The following is a 23838-nucleotide window of genomic DNA, read 5'->3' on the forward strand; positions in this document are numbered from 1 at the left end:
TATGATAAATGGTCGTGCGTTTTATGTCCTACTTGAACGTTGTTATTATTTTTTTTATTATGGCCAAAATAATCGGCACTCGTATTTCTATTCCTTGTCAACATTTGTGTCCTCGCCAATTTGAAGTGATAATACGGCATCAATGAATAAATTATGATACTGGCGCTTGCACATATCAAAAGCGTTAACCGAATCCTGCGGTTCATGTCTGCAAATTGAAGGAGAATTTCGATTATCAGTAATGACTATAATAAACGATCGTAACAAACAGTTGACATACGAATGACGTGCATAGGACAACTTCAGTGTGCATATAGAAACAATGTTTTGTTCGATGTACTGGTAATATTATCATTTTGTTTTAGCTCGGTGGCATAACACAGAGGTGGCGGCACGATATGTTGCATGGTGGGGGGGTGGTCTGCTCACCAACCTTACAAGGGTGTCCAGGGCATATTCCTGCTTAACAATTTTGAAATCTAGACCCCCTGAAATGATCTTTGTTGCATTTTGAGAGGCAAATTTTGCTGACACAAAGAGTTTCAGCTTGATTTTGGAAGGGCGACGCCCCCTCAACCTTTTTTTTTCGAGGAGGCTGTCCCCCTGTGCCGCCACCACAGTAGCACGGATACTAGCAATTATTGGCCCATTGCAATTGCTATCAGTATTTCTAAATTATGTGAAGTTATCCTTTTGACTAGATGTGATAAGTATTTGGAAACTAGTGTTCAACAATTTGGGTTTAAAGAATGTCACTCAACTGAAATATGTATGTTTATTTTAAAAGAAATTATTAATTTCTATAAATGTCATAACAGCCCAATTTTTATGTGATTTTTAGATGCGTCAAAAACCTTTGATAGGGTTAATCATTGCTCAAAAGCTTCTTAATATGATAATGTCTATTTCTATAGTTACAGTATTGGTGTTCTGGTACAGAAATCAATCATTTTCTGTCAATGGGGTCCACTACGTTTGCACTATTTCATGTTTTGAACGGCGTCAGACAAGGTGATATTGTGTTGCCCCGTTTATTCAATATGTATATGGATGGCTTGAACGATCGCTTAGTAAATCGACAAGTTGTTTGTTATTTGGACGGTCAGTGTATGAACCATCTAGAATAAGCAGACGACATTGTGATGATCTGTCCTTTAGTTGAAGGGCTCAACTTTCTGGTTGATGAATGTTGCATGTATGCAACTACCCATCGCGTTATTTTCAAACCTAAAAAGTCAGTTTGTATTTCTGTATTTCCACCACAATTTAGAATTCATCGTCTTTCTAAGTATTTTAAATGGATCTGTAGTAGAATGTGTAGAGTGGCACTCATATTTGGATGTTGTCGTAAACAATCGCAATGAAGACTCTGATGATATTAATTCACAGATAAAATGTTTTTACGCCAGGGCGGACAGTCTTATTCGCAAATTTGCCCACAGCTCATCATCTGTCAAACTGAAATGTTATGTGAAATTATCTAATCTCATTTGTAGTCTGCTCATACCAAATGACAATATAATAGTGTTTGTGTGGTATACAATTATGCACTCAAAATCTTGGTCACGATTCCAGTGTGACTCAAACCTACTTTTATAATTAAATGAGGCGAAGAGAAGAAAGACAATGGCTAACCTTTACCTAAGAACTATGACTAGTAGAAAAACGTTGGTTGTAACTATATTAAGCACAAATGTGATGATATTTAGCAGAAACTTGCATAGTTGATTGGGGAATGTTTTTTTAAATCATGTTTGTATCTGTACTTATTTATTCACTGCGTTGACGATGTACTTGCTTTAATTTTAAATTGTATCAGCTGGCTCTCGAATGATAATAATAATAATATCAGAATATTGTTTTAGTTGGTTATATTCCATAATATATCGGAATTTGACTAATTTACTAACGCTTCATTAACATTGGACACCCCTTTACTCGGTATAACTTACCTGATTCTTTTGCAGATATATGTGTTTAAAAAACATGTTAAAGAAAATACTTCATTTCAATTTAAATTATACAATTTAGATTAGAAACAATATATATGATAGGGTACTAGTAGGTTATCATACGAACGCATATCTGATAACACATTTGAACACCATTTGAAAACCGTTTGAGAAACACAATATTTTATTGAGTTAAAACAACACGAGTTGATTATGTTAATCCCCATAAATATGCGACAAAAAAGCCACCTACAAAATAAATACACATTATACGCAATGAGCACGTACCAACGCCATGTACAACCATGTATATAAGTATATTACAGAATTTAGTCTACTCGCGAACTAAGTGGTTAATAAAGTTTATTAAACAGGCTGGTATTCGGTGAATAATGAGGTGAGGACAGAGCGGGGTTCATGTTAATACACTCCACGCACACTACAAATTAACAGTTATTGCGTCGGTGACATTTCGTGACGTTCTAGGTATAGATTTGGTGACAATCTCGGACAAGAAAAGACGAGATATTTGTACTCCTCAGAATAAACCAAGTTTACATCAAACGCATGCCTTCTGAGATCAACTATGACATTTCTACAAGAAATATCTGCAAAACAACTTTACACTAAATATTGTCTTTAGACTTGTCTTTACTCATATGAATATTTATAACCATAGACTTGTCAAGCGGAATGTTTCTGTAAAATGTAGAAGGTTTTACCTGGTAAATTGAGAATGTCTTACTTTCATTTACAGTTGACAGCAAATTATCATATGTGAACTATACTTTTGTAGTTATGTCAATATCATTCGAGGGTAAAATTGAAAAAAAGCTTCTTTAACTAAATTTGATTTAAACACTGATCGGAGTGTTTGCTGAAGCAAACCAGTTGGTGTGTTGGGTGTCGCAACAAGAAACAAGTTGCACCCGTACATTTAATCTATTCGAACATGCAAGGTCGCCAGACATGTCTCGATTAACACAGAAAGGAAATATCTTTCTCAACAAAAGTGAAAACTGAAGAAGACCTAAATAAGGATAGTTCATTTATTTTCTCAGTAGTTAAATTCTTTCCTTCATTCATAACCACAATGACATTTAGAATAATAGGATGGTGCGACCTAATATAAATTGCCGCTTTAACCACTGTATTGGATGGCGGCTTGTGACACAACGAATCGCGATATGTGACACGTTGCAATCAGACAAAAAAAAAACATATTAATTCAATCGAATATAATTGATTTTTTTTTTGTAAAAATGTTGTGAAAATAATATTACTTTCGCATATACGTAAATATTGTATATATGTGTTATATGACCTTTTTAAGGACACGGTCATACAAAATATGGCAACGAACGCTAACAGTCGAGATATTTCGAATTTATATTTATATTTATAATAAAAATATTTAGATACTGTATTCTGCGTAATTTATTGATAAAATTATAATATGCATCATAATGGTTATTTCACACAAGTAATAAATCTGGAACAATGATACTCACCTGCAACTTTGTTAGGACAATATATTTGACGTACGTTGTATGCGGTGAGCTGAAGAGAAAATTCACTTGCCTGTAAACTAGCATGTTGTTCGGCTTAACTCGAGCAGATGTCGTACCCCCCTAGCGAGGAGTTAAATATGTACATACATTACAGCCAAATCGTATACATACAGTACTCATTCCGCCCAACCTCCCGCTTTTATCGCTTTTTTTCCGACCGCTTATCGCTTAATTTCCGACCGCTCGCTGCTTTCCGACCGGAAACCGACCGCTTTTTTTCCGCTCGCTCGCGTTCGCTTTTGTTCGCTCGCTCGCTTGCTTTTGTTCGCTCGCTCGCTCGCTCCTGCTATGGCTGGCTTCAGAAACATCGTCCGCTTGCCAACCGACCGCTGGAGTAACAATGATCGTACATTGTATGTATAAACTTAAGTTTTTATTCGTAATAAATTTAGGTTTTAATGACGATTCAAAACACAACGCCTATTGCTTCTCTGTTTTGGAACAAAGACGCCTTCAAATCACTTGACACATTGTAACGTTTGCTACGCAAGTCGAACTGTGACCTGTATTTACATATTTACGTCCTAGTGTGTGTAGTTCAAGCAGCTATATAACTGGTCAATCGCGATATGTATTGAGTACTAGTATTTGTGTGTTGTGTGTATGTTTCTGTGTGTGATTTTGACTAAATTTATTCCGAGCGGCGCTCAAAATAATTTGACACTTTATTTGCGAACGCAACTCACACTATGACCCTTACTCAATTTGCATAAGTAATACGAATGCTGTAGTTCAGAAAAACTATTGGTTAACTTTTGTTCGTGTCTGGGTGCGCAAAACAAAACTGCACATATAATTATCGCATAGCTGAATTCTACAAATCAATTGAACTTAAACTACTAGTATAATGACTGTGACGATTAATCGCCTGTCTGAGTACATGCGGCGACGAATTATTGGATTGGCAGCAGCCGGACGAAAAATGAAAAAGATCTCGGAACAGTTAATTTGTTGAGGAAAACAAAACAAGCGCAGCCAGTGATACATTTTGAAAACAAAAAAATACAAAATAAACGCAATCAGAGGCGCCGACCACGCGCGTTGGAAATAAATAAAACGTGTTGTGACAGTCTCACCAAACTCTTTCACTCGCGCAATATAATTATGTTATTTCCCAAAGCACTTATATTTAATACATTGACGACACCGCAAGATAAATGTAAATCAGACTTGTAATTACTAGTAACTCTACTCGAACGCAATGTTGATCACTGTAAAAGTGGATAAATTCGAACCGTCATCAAATTCAAAATTCAAGCGATCTCGTTGAATGTCAAAAATAAACTCGATGTTTAGAAAGACAAAAACACCAACATATTAGAGTGCAAAAAAAGTTAGCAGCAAAGAACGAGAAGTGCATGTGGGAAAGCGATGAGTGAACTCGAGGAAAATTATGCTGATGTGAGAACAAGCCATGTACCCGCGGAGTACTCGCTAAAACATCGAGAAAATGTGCCATTTCAAAGGGCACCCTTACAAATAATGTCTGCGATTGTGTGAACATGATAACGTGCAAACAAGGAACAGATCTCGTGGTCCACCAAGGAAACTTAGCGATGACGCAGTTTTAGATGTATACGGCTGTTGAAAACAGAGACTCCTTCGATCTCATATAAGCAGGTTCACGTTGATGTATCATTTTCAACTATTACCAACAACGCTATGATAATAAAGACATTGTGAAATTCTTTTGTTTTTGTAATATTCGTGTGTAATCAGTAATTATGAAAAAAAATTATGGGTACATATGGAATACATTTCGTTATGAAATATTCCTAATATCAATTTCTAAATTATCTTGTCAAAATCAGTTTTTTTTCCAGGGTTTTTCCCCCAAAACGAAAGAATTTCATAATGTCGGGACCGAGAAGTTTTTTTTATTATTTATTGGGAACGGAAAGTCTTTATCGTAGTGCTTCGCCTCGGTTGACAATGAGCTCTTCGGGTTGCTAAAACTGTTTGTCCACCTTTGTTGGGGTGAACATTTGTATTATTATACTGAATAAATCTTAGAACAGAATTGGTGGCACTCAATCATGGCAATCTTCCAGGTCATCGTTAGAAAGATTTTCGGAGGCAAATTTAATCTTGAAGGATTGCAGGAAATTGACCCTTACCGATTCATATTTATGAATTAATCGGGATTCAGGTACCATAGTGTTTGTAACAGAAAAAAAAAACGCTTTCGCGTGGGATTTTTCATGCAAACATTGTGAATGGTTCCCCGACACTGATTCCTTTTTAACTTTCAATTGTTCTAAGTCGCGGCAAACCCTGCTCATGACCGGAGACGTCGTCGAGACGCAGGTGCGATTCCTCTTAGCAACGCGTTCTATTTATTTCCAAAGCGTGTGGTCGGCGCCTTTGATTGCGTTTATTTTGTTTTTTTATTCACGTAATCTATCACTGGCAGCGTTTGTTTTGTCGCGTCTCACAACTTAATGTCCAAGCTGACTTTGTTTTGGCTGTAAGTGAACTACGTACAGCTCATGAAAGTATTTCGCCCAGAGTTCGCAAAAAACGGAATACTCTGCAAAATTTGAATCTTTTATTTTATAACGAGACATTGGGCGCAAAAATAAAAACCATAATTGTAATTCAACAAGTTTATGTAACGTGTTAGTCCGCTTGCCAGCCGCCTAGTTAAAAAACGCGATCTCCATTGATGTCGGCTTCGACAACTTCGGACAAGTAAGGTGGGCGCTGGCTGACATTGCATTTGCAAGTATTGTATTTGTTTGACAAATTGTACACTACTGTCATTCTATAACAATCGATTGGTCGTTTTTTTCACAGTCTTACTATTCCTGCAGATATTCTTCAATTGTTATAGGTGCCATAGATTTACATAACTACAACTTGACCCGTGTTAAACCCAAACCATGCGTGCATGACAACCGTCACCCTACACACGGTTACCGTACTCTACAGTAGACAATTTTCGCTCTCCACCAAAAATTGAATGGTTTTATTTCATATTAGTTGTGTCTGTGTCAGTGTCGTATTTGATTTCACATCTTTGGTTCGATCTTGTTTATGGTGGACATTATTACTACGCTTATGTATTATTACCAATTTTATATGGCCGTGTGATCCACCGTATTTTTTCAACGGTCGTTCTATAAATTTTTGATTAACATCATAAAAACAAAAATGACACACTTGTACATGAAACAGTAGGTAATGAACTGTAAATGCGGGCGGTTGCGCTGTCAGGCGAGCGATTGCGCGAGCGAGCGATTGCGCGAGCGGATACTTCCGGATTTGCGCGGTCGAAAAAAAAGCGGAAATTGCGCGGTCGAATTGAACAAAGCGAGCGAAAAAAAAGCGATCGAAATCCGGAAGCGGGCGGGAGGTTGGGCGAAATGTGTACTGTATGACGGGTTTACGTAAAGCGTGGTTTCCATTTGGCAATGAATATAAAATTGGTATTTTAATCCGTACATGTTTATGTTGAGACTTACATGTTCGCTGGCCGATTTAGATGCTAGCAAAATAACCCAGGGTTTGCCGTTGAAACTGACATTGCATAGCAACGGAATCACGGCAAACACTTCGCCACTGCAGGAAAACGCGATACTTAGCATATCACACTGAAAAACATAAAGAACATACGAAACCGCATGGCAATGGTGGCGCTATTTATACTTGCTGGATATATACTGATTGACGTCAACATTGAGGGACATCCGGTCGTGTGTTTTTTTTTACACTGAAAAATATTAATCTACAAATACACGTCAGTAAACGTGTTATACCCTGAATTTGACAAGGTTATAGAATTTTCTACAAACCCTCCATTGCGGTTTCGCTGAATCGTGTTACGAAAAGCTGTATTTCACTGCAGTTAAATTGAGTCATTTGATTGGGCGTGCCGAGGAGCTGGCGCCACCAATCAGCGTTGCTGTATCATAAATGTGAACGTCTGGGGTTCTCACATATTAAAACAATGGCGGCGTGTAGGCTTTGCGCTGATTCACCCAGAGTCAAGAACAGAAGGGTCTATATTCGTTGACACGTTTCCAAAATGTTTTATTCCAACGTTGAAAATTGTTTGTGGGCAAGTGAATGACGATGGAATGTCTAAATGTTTGTGCAAACATATCGATTTGCCCGATTCGATTTCGTTGCAACAAATACATCATTTGCCTAAGATACAGCACTAAGCGCTTTCTTTTGATCGTCAGAAAACTCGTCCACAGCGCAAAAAGCTAGCAACACGTTGATTTCTATATTCCAAGATTTTAATTTTACCAAGTAGTGTGTAGTTTCTATCATGAGTTCTGATTGGGTAATGCAAATGAGCCCAAGTGAATCTTATAATCGTTTGAGGGCGTGCGACATACAGTCAATCGTGGTGAAATCTGCCAAGGGTTAATGTTGAGGCTTCGGCCGAATAAATGGTCCTTGGCTGACGAAGATGACATATCAAAAGAAAAATGCCAACTATCACAGTCAAACGATCCGTTGGAGGTAATATTAAGCCAACCGCTAACAGAATTCACGAGGTATTAGAAACCGAAATTATCATCTAACTGCAAGGCCGTCATTCGTTGCCTCCATATACTGAATACAATCCATCGGTTCCAGGCCTATATACAGAATTCACTAAACCAAATGTGAGACAACAGACAGAGAATGCTTTTAAAATTAATAAAAAAATCCTTACTACTCTTATGAAATAATTATTACACTAAATCAATTAAGCACTTCACATGTGTTGTCTCAGCGATATGTTCTATTTAGGGTTTCGATATAAACAAAAACCTAACCTAGGTGGTAACCCAGGATTAAATACATAATAATAGTATATCATATGGGCACAAAATAATACTCCTCATCTAATATATTTAATATAGCACTGTTTACTATGGTCAGGCAATTATCAGTCGTTAACACTTTCAATAACACTGAATATTGATTATAATAAGTACACTGTAGACAGTATTTCGTGAAACATTCCAATGTCATTATTTATACTGTAAATGTATTAGAATATGTTATCTACAGAAATCTGTAGACAGAACATGATAAATAACAATTGTACAATATTGTTATCTTGGAAATTCCAAACCAAAACATACACCATGTTTTTTTTTCTGAAATGTAAACTAACATCATGTGTAATTTACTTCAAATATATATGGTGTTAGTGATATACAATAAAGCGCATCTGTATTGTCTCTGTGTCTTCGGACTAGATCTTTACATCACCTTACTACTATTGGTAATTGTCTAACTGCGTCTGGAAAGCCAGGTAATCTCCATGACATGATAGAGGTTTTGTTATAAGATGTTCGAAAAAACTTGACAAAAAAAGACCATCTCGAAGTTGCGCTACCTATAAAATAATCAGCTCCTGAAATGAATGAATGAATGAATGAATGAGTAAATAAGTAAGGAAGCACGCGACCAAACAAAAGCACGAGTGAATAAACAAACAAACAAACCAATGTCCAGTATATTACTTACTTTGTGCTATTTCTTGTTCTATCAACGACCAAACATAATTGTCCTCTTTGTATTTGGCCGGTAATTTGATATCATTTTCAGTTTTCACATTGGAAAATATTTCCTTTAATATTGTAACCATTTCCTAAGAAAATAAGTCATTAGATAATTTGATCTTTGTGTGTTTATTTATTAATATAATCTGCTTACAATAAAATAAAATAATATTTAAATCGATTAGAACGATTCGCACTTTTAAAACATAAATATTTTTAATTACATACGTGTTTGTACTCTGGTGTGGCAATATACAAGTTGGTGATATTTTTCTGCTTGAGATAATTTTTTACAGCGACAGCAATATCCATGCTCATTTCAGAAAGTATATTCAAACTCTTCTGTGTTCCTTCAGAGCAATGTAAATCATACATAGTTTCGCTGCAACTAACAACAGATTAAGTTGTGAGTATTAGATACTTAAAATAAATCGTCCCTACAATGGGTCTATGTGCGGTGGTAGTTCTGTGAACGGACATTCCTGAATTGTTATTACCGACATTACAAACTGTTATATATATATAGTGTCAATTACTTACTATTCAGCAGTTTTGTTCCGCCAATGAAACACAGCGAATTGTAATTTTCCAAATAACTGATTGATAGCAGTAACAGCCATTTCTTTGATATAAGACGCCTTCATCATATTATGACCAATTTTTTGGATTATGTTGTTATAAACGGGCTCTTGAAAATCTGTAGGAAATTTCGTCGTTTGTATGGTTGTAAGATAAATTATACATCTTACATTGTTGGAAATATTGAGTGGATGTTCACTTAGACCTTCCTGATAAGCTCGTACCTTGACCCCTGATGGGAATCGTATTCCGGGAACGTACCTCTGCATTAATTGTGCATTTCGATCATATATCTTTATTTTGTAATCGGCGTTCGACGCGTTGATATCCGTGTATCCAAGTAACACACTTTCTGGCGAAATGTTTCTACCACAGTTATCAATGAACTCTTCTATTGTAGCTAACCCTACAATCCGTTTAAGACGTCTATAATCAAATGTTTCATTGATGTTTCGTTTAACGGAGGCATCTTGTAAATGGTTGTTATGGAACGGTACTGTCACAATAGACCGATTCTGATGCATCGCAAAAACAAGACCGCTGGCAAATGGCAAATACTGACCGCCACAAGGACCACCACCATAGAAGATTAGTGGGAATAGATACCTCCGAGATAATCTGTCATTTGAGCCTCTTAGTTTTGGAATTATATTAGGTTCATTTAAGTATGTATCCTGTATACGATTTGACAAATTTTGTGCTTTGCTGGAGTCATTAAGTCTTGAACGAGTGTTAGATGTTCTGGTTGCTTCTGGTGAATGTAATTGAATCATCTGCTTATTATATGACGTCCTGGTTGGATATTTCCATTTTGGGAATGATGACTGATTTGAAACAGAAACAAAAACATTATGTTTATTTACAGTTTTGCTGTTACAGTTAGGCGCAAATTCTCAGTAGTTTAGGACACTGCACAGTAACATCTAGGCAATTTACTTTCTAAACACTACAGTACAGCGACTGACAATTCAAGGGCGGTGGTCTTCGCGCCGCGTCCTGTTCGATGTGGGACTCGAAGCGACGTCACACAGCACGTGTAAAATATACATGGTTTGTTTACGCGAAAACGTTTTGATTTAACTTGATATCCGAAGCAGTTCAAAGCAATAATAGGAAAGACTAACACTACATATACTTACAGTTGACTTAAACATTGTAGCGCCCGTGTAAACCAATAATATATATATTCCGAGAAAGGAAAGAGATGGAATAAGCATAACCTTGTAATTCATTGTGTTTTGAGATCGCTGGTAATACATTCTAGAGCGGAGACAAATCAAAGTGGGAGTGACAGCAAATACCGTGTTGCCACGTGTTACCCACTACAAATCGAGAACTAATTATAAGCTGTGCAAACCGAAGTAGATAATCCCAACTGCTCATCGTAGCATGGGTAACATACTGTGGTAAACGTTTTAATCTTGAATTTAGGCCTTTTCAGACAAATACGAAAATAAATAGAAGAAAAGAAAAAACAATTTAGTGATAATGATAGTGAGAATAGGGGGAGCCATGGAGAAGAAAAAACTGAAACAAATAACCTAAAGTAAATAACACCATGTCATATATTACGTCAGTTATCAGAAGCAATTAGTTCATAAAATACTATATAATCAATGCATATATTCACAATGCAATGACATAACTCAATAAAATACATATGTGTGTGTGTGTGTGTGTGTGTGTGTGTGTGTGTGTGTGTGTGTGTGTGTGTGTGTAAATTCATTGTGGTAAAAGAAAATAGTGTTTGTTTATAAGTTTCAAAAATCTTGAGCAAGTGATGCAGATTTTTAAAATATAGTCCAATGGTGGTATAACATCAGGTATGAATTGTGATATTCGGTTGTGAGTCGCGAGTTAATATGTTCTATGTAAGCGATAATTAGTATCACCTGATACATGATAAGTCAAGCTGGCAATTGTTAATTAATTACAAAATAAACGGGGTGGAAATTGGACTACATAATCTCAATTTGAGTGGATTAAACCTGGTGCTAACTTAATCTTATAATATTTAATTACGTTTAATCACGTAGGGGACATGTTCGTGATACGTTCTTTCATATAAATACATATTTTCTAGTTGTACTGTTTAGTCAAATGATTCAAGTAAAATATAATGCGTGATTAGCAAATACACAAAATATATTCTTGGTTACATAGATCATATTTATTTTACTGTTTTAAATTATACATACAGTTTGCGATGTTCGAATACACAGCATCTTACGACAGTATGCTCGGTAGAAGAATTAAAAGACCGCAACATCTTTTGCGATGTATAATAATATCATATACAAAATACAATTTGAAAAATGATATTCTTGTATAGCTTCTATTCCATTATTACTAGCTTATGTTAACATTTTAGTCAGTGTTTTTATCATTGCATGAATAATATACGTGACTAAGTGTTGTTTTGATTCACATTACATGCAATTATAATCTTTCGAAGTTGGTCCTCGAAGTTGGTCCACTTATATCTAAATTTAAATCGTCCTTAACCACCTTATCACTGTTCAAACTTTGCAATCATTAAGGGCGATTTGAATTATTGCGGTTAAATTAACAAAACCTGAAATATCTTGGGGGGAAAAATAAGTGGGCACTGAAAAAATTCATCTTTGGCGCAATTCAATTTACTATGAAGAAGAAAATCATGACAATTTTGCGAATTTTCATATGCCCGATGCTACCCTGAATTGGCCTTAATATATATGTCCTCTAATAGTGTAAATTGGCGATGTAGAATACAATACTAACATATGGAACACACTATGGCGATGGATTAGGAAATAAAACAAAAACAAGCCACCATGGAATGTAGAAAAATTACTGTTTTAGGTGAATATGCATTCTTACAATGACATTGCACATGCATTTTCCACAACAATGGATATGATGTCATATTTTACCCATAACTCATTATGATATGAACTATTGTAAAGTGCAATGCATGAATGTGTGAAGATTTTACATCCGGGGGCGTAAAACTTTACCCTTTTAAAACAATGACAGTTGAAAGCAGCATTAGTTCTGTTGATTAATGTATTGATATTGGATAATAGTCAATAGTTTACAAAAGTGAACAACTCGGAGTAATTATTTATATATGATAATGCAACAAATAAATAAAAACAAAAAATGGGAAAGATAAAAGTGAAAATTATGTTATGTTTCGCGAGCAAATGAAAATGTGATTCTATTCGTTGCTACCTATTACAAACTTTCGTTCGGGCAAAAAAAAAATGAATGTGGAATAAATAATGTATGGGCAATTTAAAACATAAATGCACGCCATTTCCCGGTAACAAGAGTTCGTGGCCATTTTCATTTTGCCTAAAACACATGTTGCAAAGTGTGGTTACGGATGCGCGTCATTGGATTTGTCCAGCAGCTGAGCTTATAAAGTAACACGAATACACATCCTGGTGACAGTTGTTTCAGTGTTTAAGTCGTCATTTTTGACAACTGGTAACTGTTATTATCTTGCATTTATAACAGCATAGCATAGACACTATATATATGGTCGTGTGTATCGTGATATTACATGGAAATACGCGCTATTTTTTCCCTAACAAAGGTTTATTGCCTTTGTCATTAATGCTTTCATTTCAGGATTTGTTCAGGTCTAGACATGCACGAAAACACATGCATAGTTCATATGAGGTCATCATAGCTAACCTCAATTCCGAATGCCGACAACTCATGCAGTGTTCGTTGTAATTTGCGATAATTGCCTTATCTCTGTCAGAAATACCCGTATTAAAATGATTGTCAGTTATTTTATTGCTTCTCCATCACTACGGCGTTAGTTTATAATTTGAACTCTGCTTTTTAATGGTCTACTTTTTATAATATATAGCCAGTTTTCAATTGAGTCCAGCCTTTAAATGACCTACTTTGCATAATATTTAGTCAGTTTTTAATTTAACTCTGTTTTTAATGGCCTACTTTTTATAATATATAGCCAGTTTCCAATTTAACTCTGCCTTTAAATGACCTACTCTTTATAATATATAGCAAGTTTTCAATTGAGCCCAGCCTTTAAATTATATACTTTTTATAATATATAGCCAGTTTCCAATTTAACTCTACCTTTAAATGACCTACTTTTTATAGTATATAGCCAGTTTTCAATTGAACTCTGCCTTTAAATGACCTACTTTTCATAATATATAGCCAGTTTTCAATTGAACCCTGCCTTTAAATGACCTACTTTTTATAATATATAGCCAGTTTTCAATTGAGCCCAGCCTTTAAATGACCTACTTTTTATAATATATAGCTAGTTTTCAATTGAACCCTGCCTTTAAATGACCTACTTTACATAATATATAGCCAGTTTTCAATTGAACTTTGCATAATATTTAATCGATTTATAATTGAACTCTGCATTTTAATGGCCTACTTTGCATAATATGCTCCACATTCAAACGCCGAAATGCTAAGCATTTCACGCGAGGGACTCCATACTTTCTGTCCCGGCGTTCGCGACCGACTGTTGACAGTCTATTCAGTTTTCAATTGAACTATGCCTTGTAATGAACTACTTTGCATAATATTTAGCCAGCGGACCAGATTGCTGTTAAATGGCGACAATCATCGCTTAATTAAATGAACTATTTGGGGAACATTGAAACATGAAATAAAACTGTGACACAAACTAGACCAACTTGATTCACCTGATACGATACATTATGTATGTATGTACAAATGTCTAAATTAATGTTGTATATGTATACGTTTTGAATATTTAATAAAGAATATTTAACAGTGTATAAATCACAAATTTATGCCAAAATAGCTTATACATCTCCGCATTTGATATTTTGCCATTCGTTTCTTTTCAGTCTTTGTGTTTGTGTACTTGATTGATTAGACTGGAGGTTTGAATTAATTGCAACTCTGAGGACCGATGCTACAAAAGCAGTCAGGATTTATCGACGTTAGCTCACAGGTAGGTGAAGAGCTGCCAAAATGGTGTATTGGTAAAGTGTGAACATCGACTCTGAATCTTCTGCAGAACGAACTTTGGATCATTAAAATCTATTATGATATCAAATCTAATATGGCCGACATAGATGAGACACAGGGATGCCTATTGAATCTATCTGTATTAAGGAAACAATTACTTCTAAATATTTGAGATACCGATCTATAGAGAAATGATTCTGAATTAAAGTAGAGTAGTGATACGATTTGTGAATGTTCAAAAAATAAGTACATTCCATTTGTCCATGTAGTGTATTCAAAGTTATGAATGTGAATGAAGTTGTTTCAAAAAGTAAGAACAAGTTTTTACAGTAACTCTAGACTTTATTTACCGACTGTCAACGTTACGTTCCAGACATTGCACGACTTTACTGACTTTCCATTCTTCATTATCCAGATTCCACGCGAATTTACCGACTTTACAGGCATCGTTTCCGATTTGGAAAGTTCTTTGCGACTATGCACACAACTTTGGTAACACATTTAATCGACCATGCAAGTAACATTACTGGCTTTCTACATTCCTTACTTTTCACGCAAATTTACCGATTGTGCAAGTAATTTTACCAACTTTCCAGGCAACTTCATTCTTTTCACACAGATTTACCTAATTTCGACACAACTTTACTGACTTTCCATGCATAATCACACATTTATCAACTGTTCAAGCAAGATTATCTACTTTCAAAGCAACTTTAACAGCTTTCATGAAACTTCACACCAATTTTGGATGTTATTTTCGGACACTGCATGCCACACTACTTTAGTGACTTGCTGCACAACTTGACAGACCTCGCCATTTCTTACTTTCTACAGAACTTTTCTGACTTTTCATGCAACTTTACCGAATTTACCAGTTAAAAGGCAGAGTTCAATTGGAAAAAACTAAATATTATGTAAAGTAGTTCAATCCAAAACTCATGGGGTATATAGATTATCTGAAAAGCCATGTACAAATATCAATTCCTCAGGCCCTGTACGAGGACATTATTCAAAGAAATCTGCTTAGTGGTCCATGAAAGATCAACTAAAAATAAATATATTTATTTATTTATAAATATATAATTATGTAATTAAGCATAGATTTAAACAGAAAAGGTCTGTGGATTTTCACAGAGCACTATGTACCAAGTTTTAATTGAAATCTGATAAGTGGTTATTGAACTATCAGGGGAACATACACAGACACAGACACACTCGCACACAGACAAAGAGCCAACAGCAAAGACAGACAGAGAGCCAACAGTTAAGATAGACCGGAAAAAGTCCTTTTGTGTGACTTGGCACATTGAAGTAAAGAATTACTCGTACAATGTATTTATGAAAAATTCACACACTTTGAAGTGTTCTGTTTAATAATAATAATAATAATAGTAATAATAATAATAATAATGAACAAATTTGAAGTTATTAGAATATTCAACAATTTATATTCATATTGCATTTGTATAGTAACCTAACCTCCTCGGAAATACACGAGAAGGGGAAACAATAAAAAAAAAATACTTATGCTCTGTACACAGATAGGGAAAGAGCCCAGATAAAGAATCTAATAGTAGTTTACATAGAAATAATGAAAACACAACAGAGAAAACATTCAGTACATTTTGAATCATTTACATTGAATAGGGAATTGTAAAAAATGTACAAAAAAAGACATCGAACAACATATACACATCTTATTAAATTGAATCTGCTGAACAGAATAATATAAGAAAAAATTATCAGAAATAATAATGTACAATTCTAAAGATAATGATGAAAGAGATTTCAGACATAAATCTGTGTAGGCAACATTGATGAAAGGCAGTTACAGCCCCCTTGGCAGCAGGTAAACTTTTAAGAAAATAGTTTCTGGCAGGATTTTTTTTTCATAAAAATAAATAAATCTGTGATATGGAAAGTTAGTTGTGAGAATAGTCAATTTATTATAACTGGGAAGGGTTAGCCATCAAAACAGGGCAGGTTCATTTGAGCAATTAGTTCAAATAAATATTTTTAAAAAAATATCTCATTACAATATACCCCCATAAAATGCAACTTTTTTTGAAGCAAATAATGATGAGTGCAATGATCAGACTCTTGGGTACAGAAAACCAACTAACCATCAAGGGGTAATAGCTTTGGTCAAATAGTGTAACCATGGAAACTAACATGCGATTGCTGTACCATTGCTTACATAAAAAATAGAGGGCACTGCTTTGACAGAAAGACGTGTAATTCTGATTGGTATAGCCTCTTCAATGATCAACCAAACCTATCATATGATTACATACAAAACGAATCTCTCTTAAATAAGAAATAAACAGTGAAGATACAAGCACATAGATGAAAGGTCACAGAATTAAGTCAGGCAATAGCACTGCATAGATGTGGCCAATAAAGTTATTTGATCAGCAAAGTGAATTTAAATTTACATTATTTGCAAAGCACATAAAGCCCCATGTCTGTACACTATTGAATTTGGTTGGACAGGTCCAGGAAATAATTTGTACAATTATGCTGAATTCGCCAAATATGATCAGTTAGAATTTCCCCATAATTCAACGACAATCATCTACATATCATGTGATAATGTTTAGCCAATCACAGTTAAGAATACTAACTGATAGGCACTACATGGTAAAAATTAAACAGTTCATTTTGTGATGCAGACCTGTGTATACATAAAGAAAAGTGTATATTATTGAGAAAATGTGGTTTGTACAGTCACTACAGTTGATTGCAATTGAATCAAAATATGGCAGTATTCAGAGAAACAGATGTAATTGATTTAAGCAGAAGTAACAGGACCATATTTGGAAATAGTTAAGTCACATGACCTACAATAATTACAGCAGCTGGATTTATTTAGTGTTCTGAACAAGTTTCTAGTAGCTGCTTAAAAAAGGCAGACTTGTATAAAGTAAGTAAGTTAGGGGGTGCATTTGTTTTTTTCTCTCACACTCAAGAAAACTTAAGATGACATGATAGAAACCTATGTGCCATTCCACTTGTTACATGCCAGTCCACTTATGCCTAGGTACAATGCTAGTAATATCTCATTACACATTCAGATTTATGCAAATATTAACACATTATGGGATATGAAATAAAATATTCTATGTTCATTTGCTGTGCCTAGTCATCTGGTCTGTTTTCATTTAACCTATCATCTAGCCAGTAGAACATCAAGTTGATTCGCAACTAAAGTGGTGTATAGTAAGTTCCAAGCATCACATCAATTCAACATTACATGTACCATGTATTGTATTGATTCTAGGCTAGAGTGGCGTATCACAAGTACAGTGGAACATCAGCAGGTCACATTCATGACCTCTAAAGGTCATGCACCCTGGTACTTTCATTAATATGAAAATCAAAATTTTAAATGTTATTGATATTTCAGCAAGATTTCCTTGATTTGACTGTTCCTTTCAACTATTGAGTAGAATGTTAGGAACAAAAAAACACATTAAAATGACCAAATTATGCAAGTTTGTGATGTCATACCAATGAAAGTACCAGGATGTTTGAACTTTAGGGGTCATGAAAAGTACCAGGATGTTTGACCTTTAGGGGTCATGAAAAGTACCAGGATGTTTGACCTTTATAGGTTAATATAGCCTATTCTGGACAAGATAGTAAGTGAATACAACATATTTATATATCACTTGGCTGGTAATGCTAAACAGAAATGTAAATGTTACTTCACAGGGAGATGAATCCTAAAAGTGATACAAATTTTAATCTGAACATTTTCACAAAACAGTTATTCCATACAGAATTGTGTGATGAAATGAATTTCAAGTAGTTATATAAACATCTACAAGTGGTATTCTTTTTTTACTATCTGTTTTCACCTTTCTAGTGGTTTCCATAATACAAATAAATAACTGTTCAACTTTGTATGCATATTTTGTCCAAAATGTTCATATTAACGAAAACTAGGCCAGGCCCATAAACAATTGCTCTAGGAATTTTTCAAAAAGTGGTTTGTTTGTTTTTTGGAGATTGCAGGATTTTGGTAAAACTAGGCATTGGTGGCAATGCTGAACATTCATGGGGTTTTCACTGGAAAAATCTGCCAAGCAATACTACCAATAAAGTTTCTAGTTCTCTGGTTGCTAGGAACTGTATAAGTGTTTTAGTTACACCATTTTGATGCTTTGAGCAATTTCACTAGATTTCACTGCCAGGAAAACCCAAAAAATTTTTTTTGCAATTTGACATGTTCATATGAATTTGATTATGTGGATGTTACTTGTTTGTTTGTTATTCATTTATACAGGTTTTCTGGTTGACTTTAAAAATTATCTATATTTTATCCACATCGCTGATGCCAGACATAATATACTTTGTGATATCTCAGAAATTCACATGTAAATTGTAAAATACCCAGTTCTGAAGTTCTGAGGGTCAATAGTCAAGTAAATCTATCTTGATTGATTGATTGATTATGAAACCAATAAAAAAATCAATCAGTGTATGCAGTAACTTTGCAACCAGAGAATTCAAAAACTTGTCTATTGATTAACGCATTTCTGTAACAAAGAAAGATTTACCTACATAGAATATAGCAAAACTGCAATAGGAAAAAGATCATGAATAAAACCTTGTATCAAAATGAATAACAATTTGAGACTTGAAAAGACTCGCAATCCAACGCATACATTAATTACAGTTTGTTGTTAATTCAAGAATGCAAGAAATCATTTGTTTTTATTTTCTGGAAAATGCTTGCATTGTTTGATGCAAAATAAAATAAATAAAAAGTGAGATGGTTTGATGTAAATGTCACGAATGATTGAACAAAATAGTAGCAATTACTAGGTGGAATTAGTCAACCTGCTGCAGGTAAATGATTACTGTTATGGTGCCTTATAAACGAAAACTAAAATTTATAGAAAAAACATACTCATAATTCAACTAAATCTTATTATAGAGACAATTTGTGAATAAATGAAAATACCCATTATGACAAATCTGTTCATTTTATGTTTAATTTTTTAAATATAACCGCAAAAAGGAAGAATAGTGTAGAAGAAGCAATATGTGTATGGTTCAGCAATAAGAATTATGGAATGTGGACAGATGCTGAGATGTATATTATTTGGCAGAAAGTGCAAACAAAAGTAAAGCCTATCATTTGTGTAATAGTTTCAAAGTGTAATTTATAGTAAACATCCTGTGAGATGTGATACTGTACTCAAAGTTTTTTGCATTTAATCTGTTCCTAATGGTTTATTAAAATCACTTATTTTCACATCACCTTGATTCTGTGTTTATGTCAATGTTAATTTTAGGCTTATCACCACCAGTTTCCACTTTCCTTCAGAAGACTGGGGAAAAAATAGCCACTTTTTTGGAGTAAAAACAAAAAATTGACTGAAATTTTGTCTGTTGGCTCAAAAATTAGGGTTCATTTCCAGAAATATTGAAGAATATAAGAAAAAGTGCAGAATAATTTGGGCGAGAAAGTTTGGTGAAGAAAAGGCTAAGTGTTAGACTTATCATTTGTGGTAGTCTGTGTTTTCAGACAAATCCTGGCAAAACAGAAACAGCAGGATTTAACATAGACAGGTTGTGGTCAACCAAACATACCAACAAGTAAAACATGAATAAATAACATGATTTTCAGTTTCATCCCATTCACTGAAGTTTTCCTGGTTCAACCATTTGAATGCAATCATTTTTCCAGCCAAATTGTAGATACAACATTTTACAAATTATTTAATAATTTCTTGGCTGATTCTATATAGACCAAATGAACATAATTTTCCATTGCTTAAAAAGTGTCAATTGAATTTTCTCTTGTGTGAAAAGGGAAAACAGACGATTTAGGCACTCAAATGGCTCAGAATAATTCAGAGATGGTTTTTACAATGATTATATTTGTTGAGTTGCCAAATAGACCATTAAGAAGCGGAAATAAGTTTATGGTAACAGTTACAGTACCAACTTCTGGAGCTGCAACAAGTTCTGATTTCAGTTCAGCTATAGCCAATGGTAATACATGTATGGACATGTAATGCGCATAATTTAGGTCAAAGGTGATTCTATTTTGCATATTATAAATATCTTGAAACTTCTTTAATTTTCATAAAATACTAATTTATGCAAGTTTTGTTGAGTCTGAGAAAATTGTATAATGTCGCCGCATTGTTGTCTTTTAGACACAGCGACTTTTGCAAGAATTTGTCACCATAAACGTCTCTCAAATTACAGTTCACAGTTTCTTCCATGTGGTTTCAAAATACTTCTCTGATTTAAAACAAAAAGTTATCTAGCTTGTACCCTCATGTTAGAGTTTTATAGTATAAAGGATGATCTGAGTAAGGGTAACCATGATATAATTGTAAATTTATAAGTGCATAGAAAAGAAAATATGTCGTCTCAAAATGAAATGCAGCAAAAGAGATGAACTTCTATGTAGTGATAAAGGGTAAGTGAGTGCACATAACAAGCTGAGTTAACAAATCACATTTAGCAATCCCTCTCATTCAGTATAAAACAAATTCTATTCCCCTACTAGTAATTTTTGAAAAAATTTGTTTTTCCTAGAAAAAGTTCATATTTGATAGTAGGCAAATTTCTTTAAAAATAGATTTTGCTTTCTTTGTATGCAGTGCAAACACTTTACATGACTTATCATAATAAATAGTAAAAGACATTTGACCTTGGCAATCAAGCATTGTGTCCAACTGTTACACAATTTTGGCGGACTGATATCAATTTATTTGCATTCATAATTACATACTTTAAATGAAGAAAAAAAAGCTTTTCTTGTTTATCTTTTCAAGCTTTTTTTCTTATTATAGTTTTTTTGTTTTCTTTTTTACAAAATAAAATATCAGTTGATATAGGACTTAAAGTCAAGTACACAAAAATCTTATCAACTTTTTTTTCACAAAAATACATAAACAAATTGCAGACATATTTAATCTTTCTACGTCGGATTTAAGAAAAGTATCCCAGAAAAAAAAAACATATATTATTTTTTATAATAATATTAATTATGCAAACAATGTCCTTGTGCATGTAAGGAGTACAGTATATTTAATATAACAAAATGATTTTTTCTCTGTATTTTTTCAAAAAAAACTAAAAAACTGTAGCCATACTTAGTAGGCAAGGTATTAATAAGTGATGTCATGTGGTCGCAGAAATGGAATCCATTGTGAAGAGATCTTATTTAGTATTCCATGGCAAGTATTTCAGTGAGTGAGTACAGACACAGTTGTTCAAGAATATATGCATACACAATTTGCATTGTTCGCACTATGTCAACTTTCATGTACATTTTTTCTGATTGTGTCAACATCCCAATGCTAGATTATGATTGCACTGGAATGAAATAGGACACACCAAGGAACATGTTTACAGAGATCTCTCCCTCCCCTCATTAGGTGTTTTCCAATGCAAGGGAGAGGATTCATGTGACCTACTCATGCATATTTCATTGGCTGGGGAGTTTGGCAGGCATAAAATTGGTCATTTAAAGGGGGGGTCATGTGACCATGCATATTCACTTGTGATTGGTAGCATGACCGGTCAGAAACAACTGAATAAAAATCTCCATAAATATTAAATAGAAATATCTGTAATGACAGTGGATTCATTAAACTCTCTTGCTTGAAACATTGGAGAACGACACATCACTAGAGACCTGTCGCTATTGAGCGAAGCCGATGAAGCCCAAGGCGGACATATCGAACCAGATCCAAAATACTGCTATGAAAAGTGAGATGTCCACACTCAATGTCCAACCCTCTGAAGAACTCTGTTGGAAGGAGAAATGATGAAATGGAATTAACAAGAGCTAACACCGATGAAAAGGCTTAATATATAATAAATAAAATATGTAATAGATGTGGATCTAAACCGGGGGAGGGGTGATTGGCACGAGATAGTGCCATCTGATCTGAATGGAACGTTTCGAAGTCAGTCGTTCATAGCCCATTGTAAAAGCAACATCGCCCATTTTACGAACAAATGAAATAATTTCAGCGATTTCTTTACAAAATAATTCTCAACAGAAACATTTCATAGAAAAATACAGGCTCTAAAATTCTGTCTATTGCAATACAATTCAATCGACAACCAGTTTGACGTCACAATATTTTGCTGGAGCCCGAGTTCTACGCGTGATTTTATTGCGTTCTATTTCAAACTGCACATGCACACACACACACTGTGATTTCTCGAAATGCATACTAATTAGGTAACTTGTCACTGATAAAAGCCATTGAAAACATTTTGCGCAATTTTGAGCAATAGTGAAATATAAACGTGCATCAGTATTCTCTATGAATTTCGTAATTTGCTATGATCAGGGTAAAGAATAAACCTGTGGTTACTTTCAACAGTTTGCTGGAGTCTGATCAAAAACATGTCTCAAAATAACGTCTTTACATTAGTATTTCGGTTATTTTTTAACGATAGAATCAGTCAATTTAAAACTGTCATGTATGTTATCGGAAAGCATTTTGGCACAATTTTACTGAAAAGACCAGTTTGTCAATGTCATGAATATTAATTTATGCAAATGAGACAATTATTTCAACCAATCGTGTCATGCAACTCCAACCCCCCCCCCCACCCCACCCCACCCCCTGATCTAAACATAAAATTACATTTACTGAACTCTTAAAACATTAAAATAGTACTAAGCTGATTACAGACACACCAGTCTTTACATGGTTCAAATATTACATAAATAAAACTGTGCCTCAGAACATCTCATGGAAAAAATACCTCTTAGGGATATTTTTAATCACATATGCCTGAACAGTGCATGGAAAAAAACTCAAATAAATATACCTTCATTCTCTTTCTGAAGTTCATCAGCTTGTTCCCAAAGGTCATGACTTGATAATAAATAATTTGTATAAACCGTCTGTTGCTGCATAATGGTGTGAATTCGTTGTGGAATGGTGACCGTTGCATGTGCTGCAGACGGGGTGGCCATACCATTGGTCATACGAGCAGAAGAGGCTTGCGTGACTGAGAGGTACCCGTCTCCATTATTACTACTAAGGCTACCAACAGAACCGATACTACCAGCAGGGGATGGTGTCGGTGACATTGGTGACGGTGTCCCAGTAGTACTCCTAACAACAACAATATAGTTCTAATTTAATATTTTGATGAAGTACCATTAAAAAAAAAACTTCCGATACAACTCGATGTAAATTTGTAAATTAATTTTCACTGATAGACACCAATACTTGAATGTTTTCGGCAATAATAACT

General features: G+C 34.5%; 1 protein-coding gene and 1 long non-coding RNA gene across 2 annotated transcripts in view; both read right to left on the reverse strand.

Moving 5' to 3' along the window:
- Positions 1 to 84: 84 nt before the first annotated feature.
- Positions 85 to 3550, reverse strand: LOC146746209 (uncharacterized). The gene is made up of 2 exons (XR_014929137.1): positions 3464 to 3550; positions 85 to 208 (listed from the first exon to the last, which is right to left on the reverse strand). It is a non-coding gene; the product is annotated as an uncharacterized LOC146746209 (long non-coding RNA).
- Positions 3551 to 15921: 12371 nt separating this feature from the next.
- LOC100366978 (uncharacterized) overlaps positions 15922 to 23838 on the reverse strand; it is a 184192-nt gene continuing 176275 nt past the window's right edge. Inside the window, exons 18-19 of the mRNA XM_085497673.1 lie at positions 23407 to 23696; positions 15922 to 22366 (exon numbers count right to left, since the gene is read on the reverse strand). Coding sequence (XP_085353799.1) covers positions 22245 to 22366; positions 23407 to 23696 — 412 coding nt within the window. The 3' untranslated portion in view covers positions 15922 to 22244. The remainder of the gene's footprint in view (positions 22367 to 23406; positions 23697 to 23838) is intronic.

This window comes from Saccoglossus kowalevskii, chromosome 4, assembly GCF_978046115.1.
Source record: "Saccoglossus kowalevskii chromosome 4, keSacKowa6.1, whole genome shotgun sequence".
Taxonomy (NCBI): domain Eukaryota; kingdom Metazoa; phylum Hemichordata; class Enteropneusta; family Harrimaniidae; genus Saccoglossus; species Saccoglossus kowalevskii.